General features: G+C 39.3%; 1 protein-coding gene across 1 annotated transcript in view; it reads left to right on the forward strand.

Moving 5' to 3' along the window:
- The window catches only part of USH2A (usherin), a 584327-nt gene extending 572753 nt beyond the window's left edge, over positions 1-11574 (forward strand). The window contains exons 71-73 of the mRNA XM_065589441.1: positions 2532-2776; positions 6894-7118; positions 7896-11574. Of these exons, the coding sequence (XP_065445513.1) occupies positions 2532-2776; positions 6894-7118; positions 7896-7985 (560 nt within the window). The 3' untranslated portion in view covers positions 7986-11574. The remainder of the gene's footprint in view (positions 1-2531; positions 2777-6893; positions 7119-7895) is intronic.
- Positions 11575-12045: the final 471 nt, after the last annotated feature.

Consider the following 12045-nt stretch of genomic DNA (forward strand, 5'->3'; position numbering starts at 1 on the left):
AAAAGTACATAAGGAAGTGTTATTTACTCCTTCTCATCATACAAGAACAAGGGGCCACCAAATGAAATTAATAGGTAGCAGGTTTAAAACAAACACAAGAAAATATTTTTTCACGCAACGCACTAACAACCTCTGGAACTCCTTGCCAGAGGGTATTGTGAATATTATGACAGGGTTCAAAAGGGAGCTAGATAGATTCATGGAAGATATGTCCATCAATGGCTATTAGCCAGGATGGGCAGGAATGGTGTCCCTACCCTCTGTTTGCCAGAAGCTGGGATTGGATGACAGGGCATGGATCACTTGATGATAACCTATCTGTTCATTCCCATTGGGGCACCTGCCATTGGCCACTGTCAGAGGACAGGATACTGGGCTTGATGGACCTTTGGTCTGACGCAGTATGGCCGCCTTATGTTCTTATGTAATAAATAGGCTGAAACTTGAGCTTTCCAGTCTTCAGCTGAGGAAGAGGGATGTTGACACAGGGCCTGATCTTGTTGAAATCAATGGAAATTTTGTCTTTCACTCTGAGGAGAGCAGGGTCAGGGCCCTGGCCTGCCCAAAGAGCATCCAGATACAGAGGTTTTGCTGCTGTTAGATACATAGGAACATAGGTATAGACCTAATTTAGGCCTGTCTCCAGCGGTGGCCAACGACAGAGGACGATGTAAGAACCCGACAGTAGGCAGAGGTGGAGTAATCTGTCCCCCATCTTAGGTCTCATCCTGATCTCTGACAGAGATTGGCTTAAAACCTGAAATACAAAGTTTTAATATAACATTCCTTTAAAACCCTTTTTAGCAATAAGCATTATAACTCTTTATGTTCTTGATAGCCATACAAATGTCCACTCCCTTTTTGAATCTTGTTATGTTCTTAACCTCAACAACATCCTGTGGCAGTGGGTTCCACAGCCTAATTGTGCTTCATGTGAAAAGTATTTCCTTTTTTCAGTTTGGACTTTCCCACCATTGAATTTCATTGGATGTCCCCTTTGTTGTGTGGCAGGGAGAACAGTAGCTCCCCATTTTCCTTCTCTAGACCATTCATTATTTTATATACTTGTATCATGTCCCCGTGTATTCATTTCCTTTGTAAGGTAAACAATCCCTATCGTTTCAGCCTTTCTGTGAGAATTTTTCCATGTACCTAATCACTCGTCACCCTTCTCTGAACCCCCTCCCCCAATTGTGCAATATCCTAGTACTGCACACAGCACTTCAGATGAGGCTGTAGTATGGATTTGTATAAAGCCATTATACTTCCCATATTATTCTTCATCCCTTTCCTTATGCAACCAAACATCTTTTCTTTTTTGACCACTAGTTATATCTCAGACATATCATCCACAAGCAAATCACCACACCAGGTTTCTAAGAAGAGACAATGGAAATTCCTGGAAGCAGAGCCCTGGCAGATGTAAACAATTATAAATTGCCATGGGTACCCATTGTTGGCCCATAGCTAAGATCCCTTTCCACAAGTGCTGATATTAGTTTTCTCTGTGAGCCACATCCAAGTTAGTATTAAGCCATCAGTGTGGGCCAGTCTCAATATGCAGGTGTGGAGGAGCAGTGGATTAATTTTTAATCTACTAGAAGCGTGGAGGAGATTGTCAGATTGCATTAAAACCTTGCTTCCTGAACCAGAAATGGGGTATAAGATAATCACAGTGTGAAAACCCCTTAAATGTCTTTGAACCGAAGCTGAAATAGGACTTTAGCGCCAAAAATATTTTGTTTTGTTAGACACAATGTTGACACCGAATTTCATTTCCTTGGCCAGATCTCCTTCCTGTTGAGGAGTGGCTAATAAACAATGTATGTATTTTTTATAACCTAGACATGGCTTTGTGGCAAAGAGGTCACCTCTCTTCTGTTTTTGTTTCTAGGACTCTAGCACACTCAGCCATTTTTGGATGCATTGCTGAATGTCCTGCAAAGCTACAATGCATCCCCCCCCCGCCCCGTGATTGATTTTTCTAAGCTGTGCAGTAATGTGCACCATGTATCGGAAGGAACAATGAAACACTTTGTGTATCTTTTTCATGTCCCTGTCCTACGCTTTTTATTTTATTTGGCCTCTTTTTGTGGTTTTATTGTTTTATAATCTGTGCTGCAGTGTCCACAGTAGCAACTGCTTCGTGTGCTGGGCTATCACGCTGCAGAAAACATTCTGTCTGCACCTCTCTGAAATTACCCACCATTGTTTCAACTGTTCAAGGTTACTTTGATCAACCTTTTTCGAATTCCCCCCTCCTCTGTCTTAGGAGATGCTAGTGCAATGGTGATTTCCAACCCAGGCAGCAATGCCAGAACTTTAAACATGGTCTCTTGAGTGCAGTAAGCTTTTTATTACAGCCCACTAGCATATTGAACCATTACACCACCTTGAACATAAGTGCAAATAAGCACAATGTGACAAACTGCTTCAGACTTCTTTCTAATATATTATAAAATAAGGGGACGATCTATGACTAACCTGCTTTCTAAAATAATGTTTCCCTTTTACCTCCCTGGATTATACAGGTCCTATATTAACAACGCCTGGAAAAAAGGATGAAGCAGAGACTAAATATGCAAAATTTTATACTGAACTGTGGTTTGTGATATTCATGGCAGTTCTAGGTTTGATCCTCTTGGCTATTTTTCTATCCTTGATTCTACGAAGAAAAATAAAAAAACAACCATATGCAAGAGAAAGACCTCCCTTAGTTCCACTCCAAAAGCGGACATCACCAATGACTGTATATTCACCAGGAGACACACACATGGTATGTCATGCAAAGCACAATAATGTGTATTTTTATTGTACAGAGTTATTGCAATGGAACATATGTTACAAAAGATAATGGTGCAGTCTAAGGGCATTAACTTACAATTTAAATATAGTAAGAGGGAAAAGGTGCATATTGCTTCACGTGAAAGATCTGTAAGCTACAAAACCCAGAAAAAGAGCCAAGCTGTAAATTGGGAGTAAGTGGTGACTACCGTTCAAATAAGCAACAGAACTTGGCTGGGTTTTTTTCTTGGTCAGATACCTCAGTGATGAATGTGGTAGGAAGACTGAGATGTGTTTAATTCCTTAAATGACACAGGGGTAGGACATCTTTAGCTTTATTGTATTATTGGGGAGGTCACTCTTCAGGTATCGATACGCTGATTGGACCAGATTCTTAGCTGCTGTAAATCAATATAGCCCCACTGACTCAGTCAAGCTATGCTTATTGTCACAGTTCAGGGCAGCTAAACCTGTATTTCCCCATAGTGGACCAGTAAAGGCACCAACTCTTGGTTTCTAGCTCCACAACCGTTGCTTTTCTGGGTAGAGACTAGTCTCTTTTCCCCTTCTAACCGGGTATTCCCAGGCTGTGCTGTTCCCTTTGTATTTCCCAGCACAGACAGGTTGCCCAAGCACACCTGCTCGCTCTCTTCAGAGACTGATTGTCAACAGTTCTAACTTACTGCATAGCACTTCCTTTGCAAGCCTACTTTATTCCTAAGGTGAAAACATATTTAAAAAAAAAAAATAACCTACACACATGCTAACAAGCTTACCAGAGTCCACCCCAATCCTAACATGGATTCTGACAGCCTTCCACCCTTACCCTAAAGATTGTGGCCCTCTGTGGAGCTGGGGTCCTGTCCATTTGCTGGATCAGGAAGAAGCCTCTGAGTCAGTGTAAACAAACTCAAGTTATTTATCCCAAACACCTTTCTTGGTCTCTTGGACCCTGGAGAACCGAATTTGAACTAGGGGGAGAATTCGCTCAAGCTCTTTCTAAAGAAATCCACTTCACACATATCATTCCAAAAAGACCTTTGGACTTCCTCCTACCTTCCAGAGATTGCATTAATCTTCCTACTAAATAAATTCCATACAATCTCACCATACATATTTGCATTTTAATACAATGAAAACTAATTCAATAAGGTTTAACTTAATTCAGTGAAGTTCATTCAGGAAATCGTTAGTCTGTCATTCTTATTTATACTAGCTGAGGAGTTGCCCCATTATGTAAATTAGTTCTCAGGCAAAAGGAATAAATATTAGAATAGTGCTCACTAGTTTCCCATTATTTCAAGTGACTGAGTACAATTCTACAAACTATGAGCTTGATCCAGCACTCATTAATGTCAATGGGAGTTTTGCCACTGACTTCAGTGAATGCAAAACCACAGCATTTTAAACCCTGCTGACACATATAGACTCCTCAGATACCATGGTGATAGATGACAGTATAAAATCCTAGATAATTATAGCAACCAAAAGCATGTTTGTGCCTTTTCCTTCCCGTTCCTATCCCCTGCTCCCTCTTGCTTCACATCTTTCTTTGAGGGCTGCTTGGGCCTGCTGCAATTGTATTTTCTGGTGTAAAAGCTGAATTGGGGGCTTTAACACATTCTTCACTGTTTAGCATGTACGAGTATAAGCAAAAATTGTTAAGAACCCTGCCTTCCAGGAGCTTGGTTGTCATATTAGAAAGAGGAAGGGTGGTATTTCTATGGATTCATCCAGCCATCTTGTGCTTCTGTAATGTGCCCTTCATCAGGGAACAGTAGCCCTCACCTGCCACAGCTGCTCAGTTTGTCAGGCGCAACACCACTGATTAGTAAGCATGATGCTCTCATGTCTTATATCCTTATTTAAAGAATTATGTTAACAACCCATTAAGCTGCCAGTTTAGATCTTTATGTAGCCCCTTAAGGGCCTGTGAGTGTTCTGGCTCCTCATGGAGTGGTGTTGAGCTAGGTGGCCAAGTGGGTACCTTAAAGGAAAATGTGTCTGTTTTCAGAAGGACCCCCTTGAGTCTGGGGCTGCTTGCCTTAGAAACATTGTGTGGCAAGGCTAAATGAGGAACTGTTAAAAATAATAATCGTAATTTAGCTTTTGAAATACAAAGTGAGACTTGAAAATAGCCTAGCTTGCCATAGAGTCACATGTCACAATAGTCGCTTGGAGCTGAGGAAAGGAGTCCAGTAATACTTGTGAACATTCGTTAGGAATTATATAAAACAACCTACTGAGGAAGGTTACTAGAATGCCCATTTTCGGATGGAAACTGAGGAAGAAAGTAACATACCCACAGAAAATCCTGTGATAAAGAAGATAAGTACTGAGGAGCCAGGGCTTCCTGGGTTCTAAAGACCATTAAATCACTCCTCTCTTTACAACCTCTTCCCCACTATTTTTTCTCAATGTACAAGCAGACATGTCAACAGCTTGAAATAAGTCATTCAGATCTGTATTAATTCCACAAGCTGCTATGGCGCACATTGTGCCATCAGTTTCAACAATATAATTGTGGTTCCTCTTCGGCTAAACAAATGGCAGAAATTTAAATTGGAAAAAAAAAGTGCCTTATATCCAATTTCTCCTTGGGAAAATTAAAGATACTGTCCCTTTTGTTTAACTCCTTGTCTTCCACACACTCGTATATTTACCCCCTTTATATTCTCCACCTACAATGCTTTAAAAATGCAGAAAACCTCTTTAATTGATCATCCCTGCCATCAGAATCCTATTGCAACTCCTTTACAAGTTCCTGTCATCTCATCTTCACAAGTATCACAGAGCAGAGATAAGGTAAGGCTTTGCAGTGCTTATGTCTGCACACACATTTTAGTCTGAACTGCTAGGAAAGGGCTATAGATGCTGTAGAGGGAGGGATTCATTTTTGTTTTATCATCACTTTCAAGGTCACACCGCATACAGTGCAGGTTTTCACAAAACTCAATTACTGACTTGAATTTGGAACTTTCATCCTCTGCTGTCCTGTACAAATACTACAAGTGAAACCTGCCTTAGAGAGACCAACAAAATTAGTTTTCAACTGCCATGAGTTTTTATTGTAAAACTCATTCCATTGCCCTGTAGTTGAGTACAATGGCCCAGATTCTCAACCGGTGTAAATCAGTATAGCTCTGACCATTTACAGTGTAATCTAATCACAGAATAAAACACTTGTCACAGCACCTGGGCTAATGTAGCAGTGCTGTTAACAACTCTCCTCCCTTTTTAATCTCAGTTTGATTCTATTGCCGAGATGTCCGAGTCTGCAAGTAGTGTTACTCTAAAAAGTTACACGATGCATTTTGAGGTATAGTTAGCGAGTATGCAACCTGTGTGCTGTGGCAACCAAACCTGTAATTAACTGAAGTGTTTTGCATGAGAATTTCTTGCATGGTGCATGTTTTATTACTGCACAACTGTTAGCAGTTGAAAATTCTGAGATAGATGATCCAAAGTGATGTATAGCAGCTACTTTAGAGTGTATAATAAAGCAAGTGCATAGCAGTGTGTTACTGAAACACACACACTACAGTATGTTAGAAAAACTATTTGGGGCTCTACTTGTCCATTTAACATATAATTTGTTTTACACAACTTTTTGGAAAGCGAGAAAGGTCAAATGGTGGATAGGGACAGCATAGTTACACAAGTTCCCAAAACATTTTCTGAAATCTAGTTGCTAAAATTGCCAGGTATTGTCCCCTGCCAAATAAGCCAGGTGTTTCCTAACCTTGCAAGTGTTGCATCAGTTGTCTATTTCCTGGTTCTAAAATGGAATGGCAATTACTGTGGTGATGCGTTTCAATTGCATGCTTAACAAAAGATCTTCAAGAGATCACCTTGTTAAACCGCATTGCAGCAAGCCATTGTTTCCACAGGGAACAATAGCTGGAGCCTAGTGATAATGATGTTCTGTTATCAGCCTAAAAACCTCTACCATTATCATGTTACTTTACTACTATGGCTTCTACTACAAAATTAGTTATTTTCGAGAGCTTTATTTTGCAACAGAAATTTATTTGAGCTGAAATGCTAATCTATTACATTTTTCATGTAAACCTTTCATAAGCAAATCCTTTTTATTCCAATATTCCTAGGGACTATCAGATACAAAAATTCCAGGACCCAGCTCTCCTTTGAGTAATCGTAGCAACCGAAGTACTTCCGTTCTACAGATACCAAGTCAAAGCCAGATGAGTCGTACCTACTCCCAAGGTTCTTTACATCGCAGTGTCAGTCAACTTATCGATGTCTATGACAAGAAGTCCCTAATAGAAGATTCTGTGTGGGATACCATTATACATGGTCATGATAGTGGTTCGGTAAGTTCTTATTCTAGTTCTACAATTCCATGAGTTAGCCATGAATGCATGCACATTTGGCATTATCTTAGTAACTGAACGTTTACCAAGATCCTGGGCAAAATTTCCAAAAGCATCTAGGCCCAGATCCTCAAAGGTAATAAGAGCTACTTGCCTAAATACCTTTGAGGCTCTGGGTCCTAATGACTAGCCTAAATCCTATTTTCAGAAGCAGCAAAGTCACTGTGATTCATGAGCCAAGGTCTCACTTTCAGAAAAGGTGCTTTTGGAAATGTTATCCATTAACTATTTTGCACAGTTAAGCTACTGTATACACCCGACATTTTATTCCTTCTTGCACATAACTACAGCGAAAGCATGACATTCCTCGAGTTGTTTCAGTAGTCTATTGGTTATGTGGCTTTCATGCAATTTCTAAACTGAAATAATTAAAGCAGTACAATCCCCTGGAGTGGACACAATTCTACCACTGTAAAGGTGCTTATAGCAGTACAGGTTATTCACCTACATTTATGGGAATTAACTATACCGTCATAAAATCACATCCTTCAACAAAATAGTTAAATCAGTATAAAAGCTGTGTCTAGACAAGGTCTTAGTGAGAATCAGTTTGATAATGCAGTCAAGTATTGTGACTGTGCGTGTAGCAAGTCTATTTTCTTTTGAACGACAAATCACAGTTATTTCTGGTTGTTCTAGGACTAGGTCAGTATTTCTAGTTCTCTAAATTTTTACTTATTAGCCAAATCACTTGCTGGGTTTTTTTTTCTTCCGTAGTATGTGGATGACGAAGACCTTGTGAATGCCATCAAAGGCTTCAGTACAGTAACTAAAGAACATACAACCTTCACTGACACCCAGTTGTGATACCTATTTGGAGTAAGTACCACAGCCAACCCCAAGCAGCTGAAGGAGCACAAAATCTTTTTGTTCAATTTAACATGTAGAAATTAATTTCTAATGTAACAGTATGTTGTAAAAAGTGTGCCTACTGGAACTTTAGCAATATGAATACATTTTCTAGGAGTACTGTTATAACAGCCAAGAATAGAGTTATATATTGTAAATGTGCGCTCTACATATAGATCAGTGTTAAATATTTATTGCAAATATTGTACAGTAATATTTCAAAAGGGGAAGGTGAGAAGAATGTCCTATTGTATGTACAATGTTGTGTCACAGTACTGGCGAGACCTTAAATAGCCATATAGTATACAGAGAAGTTTCACAAACAAACACTTACTTTTAACAGCTGCACATACCTAATCCTGAAATTTTAATCATGTTTCATTATATTATACTGTGGTGGGAAATGTATTATCAGTGGGGGGAAAAGGGTTTTGGTCAACAAGAAGTATATAAAAGTGTAGAATACATTTAGATCTGTTCTTAAGAGCATTACAACCCAGTTTGCTCACTTCAATTAAGACAACAAAGGAGGAAGAGTCAATTCTGTCTATGAAATATGACTACAGATGCAAAAGCACAAAAAACTTGTGCAACTGCCCATCCAGTCAGGAACCCTAAAATGTTCCTATCCATTTCAATCTACCTTAAATCATGTACGACAGGAGATGGATTTAAAATCACTAAAGAGGTGATCCTGTGACACTTTGAATACTCTCAATTTCCCAGAATAAGATTTGAGGGTGCTCAGAACCTTGCAACACCAGACAGTGCAAGCGAAATTTGAAATATATCAAAATGTAACTTAGTGAAAGCTGTTCTGGATTTTACTCACATGTATTGTAGTTTCTAGTGCCTGCCCTCTGGTGTTGGTCTTAGAGAAATAAGTCAGGATGATCAGAGCTCTAAAAACAAATTCTTTAAATATGTTCAAGACCTGCCTTATTCCTATTAAATCAGTGGTGGTTCAGCTGCTTCAATGTTTAGCATTGTGATGAAGCCTCTCCCCCCCAAACTGTCATGCATTTGGCATGATCATTACATTTTGCCATTGAAAATTGCTTTGAAAAACAGTGAAATGCAAACAGCAGCAAATTAAGAAAGGGATGTGACAAAAACAAAGTGGTAAAAAACCCACCTCTAAGGTAAGCTTCACAGGAAAGAACAAAAGAGCTACTACAGCTTCGTTTTAAACAGACAGATCTCATTGTTTCTATTTTCTGTCCAAACTGCTGGGAGTAAGACAGAATACCTATGAGCTGAGCTGGAACATTAGGACCCCTAGAGGAAATCTGTTTACTGTAATGTGAACAATTATTGCCAGTGTTTGTTTTAACATACATTTAGGGCTAGATAGGATTCTGTTCTTCCCTCCCCCTATACCTTACTCTACAAATAGTCTCATTTAAATTAAGCAGTAAGGAAATACTCAAAAGGAGTAGGGAGGCAGAATTCAAGTATTGGCTGTTATGGTGTACATGTTGCAATATACTCAATCATACAATACTGTCAATTTCTTATACAGTACAGATTAGAGTGGCTTAATTATTTCTGTGGTAGGGGAAAAAGCATTGCATAGTTCATACTGTAGTAATTTGTTTATTTTCAAGACTAGGATTCTATTGTGCCTGTAAATTAATCTGAAAATATAGATTAATAAAAGGTTACATCTAAATTTGATACAAGTATTTTTGTTACCACATAATAGAAAGAACAAAAAAAGTGTGTGTTTAAAAATGAAGCTGAATGTACTGCCACAAGTACTCCTGTTCTTCTTTTTGCGGATACAGACTAACACGGCTGTTACTCTGAAGCTTGATATTAGTGTTACAATAAAAAAGTAGTGACACCGTGCTGCCTTTTCTCCAGTTCACCTTTTAAACAATCCACAGAATAAAAAACTGGGTTATTTAGCAACAGAAAATTCAAAACAGACTGTGGTACAGGACTGTCTGCCTTGTAACTTAAAGCAGACCAAGGGAGATAATCAATGCTGGCGTTCATAATGTAATATTTCTACCCTACAGATCAATCCAAAATTTCTTAAAATCAGCTACTTTATAGGGCTTGATTCACAAAAAAAGCAGGCATGAATTTGACCAGTCATCTTATTTCACATGCAAGCACCATTAAAGCGTGGCTTGTTTTTATTATTATGTAAATGTCATGGCAATGGTTTTATCCGAAGACTTTTTCCCATTTTAAAAATTTGGTTATTCATTATGTGGAAATGGCCCAAGTGTACAGCTAGCATTATTCTGAAGTATACAAATGGAGACTTGGAGTAACAGCACTTTCCACTGCCTCTGGTTAAAGAAACCCTTATTCAGCTGCACCGCCTGTTTATGCTTGCTGATGTTTCCCTTCCGAAGAAAGACCCTGTTTGAAGAGCAGCATCTTTAGTTTAAGACCTGAACAAAAGCATTGCGCAACTGAGCATGACAGTCGCGGACTTGTACCATGAACTCTACTAGCAACAGAAGTCATGTACACAGACCATCAGTACTAGGAGGAGCAGTTCTAAGGTGGGTCTAAAGTTAGCTTCCATAAGTGAAAGGATTGTGTAAGTAAAGGAATACCATAGCATTCAATATTTAAGTAGAACTCTACAAATATAAGAGTGCATTCATGCCATGGAATGAAGTACATTTAATTTCCCCCTATTAATAATAAAGAATATAATGTTTACTACAGTAAAGCCTAAGAACCACTCAAGAATCAGGCCCCACTGTGCAAAAGAGTAGATAATCCCTCCCCTGAAGAGTTTACAATCTAAATAGACACCGGATGGGGGAATGAATACAATTGAGTGAACAACGTAATGGCTGCAAACAGCCTTGATTTATTTTATTTTTTGGAGATGGGATAAGCTAACTGGAAAGAAGGGGATAGAGCAGGTGTGAATCTGAGGTGAAAGGCATTGCTAGGGAGGGGGAAGAAGAGGGTTGGAGCAAAGGGCCAATAAGCACAGGGAGGAGAGGAAGTTCTGACAGTCGCTGCTTTAGCTGCTCTTATGACAGTTGTGTCTGGGTATGGCTCCTTCCTCCAGTTTTTCCCCAAGGCTACATGCCTGGGAGCACTGGTCCCAGCTGGCGTCTATTTTACCCCCAGCAGCAGTTCCTGCTTTGGCTTCTCCTAGCAGCTGGAGTCTCAAAGAAGGGTTGTAAAGAATCTAAAACTACCAGACTGGGTTTCCTCCATTACTGTGAGAATTGAAAATAAAGCTGGTTCTCACATCACCACACCAAATACTGCATTCTTATTTCTACAACCCCGCTGAAAGTCTGAGCCAGAAAAAATAAAAACAGCTTGAAACTTTCAGCTCACTGGATGAACTTGCAAGGCTGACTTTACAAAAATAATTGTAAAATGAGCCCATTTGATATGATGTCATTAACTAATACACGATGCTTTCCACTTTGAATTTTTCAGCACAGAATTACACTGACCTCAGTCTGAGGATCCGATTTCCCCCCTATATTTTATGGAAAATGACATCAAGAGTAATAACCAAAACCACATGCTATAACACTCTACTACGAAGAGCGCTGCGTAGCTTGAAAAATTGTCTCTTTCAACAGAAGTTGGTCTAATAAAAGATATCACTTGTTCCACCTTGTGTCTCTAATACCCTGGGACCAACATGGCTACAACCCTACATTCTTTAAAGAAGAGGCTAAAAATGATTCTTTAGTAAAGGAGGAAGGAGAAAAGGACATTCTAGCTCATTTGTTTTTCCATTTCTGTAAATCTGCAGGTCTTGACGCATTTAAAAATAGCCAAAACTTTATAAGTCACTGCTTCTAAATGCCTGGCAGACTGTCCTAGTGCATAACCAACCAAAATAGCCCCAGCGGCTCGGGTCCTTCAAAGCTCTCATCCAAATTTGTGAAAACTGTCTACAAAGAAACTGACGTATGTATTAAGGACTGCAACTAGAACAAAAAACACCCTCACACTAACAAAACTCAATTACTTAGTATTTCCAGCTAAAGTCTGCACATTATGGCAAAGCAACGTA

This window comes from Chrysemys picta, chromosome 3 (assembly GCF_011386835.1).
Source record: "Chrysemys picta bellii isolate R12L10 chromosome 3, ASM1138683v2, whole genome shotgun sequence".
Lineage (NCBI taxonomy): Eukaryota > Metazoa > Chordata > Testudines > Emydidae > Chrysemys > Chrysemys picta.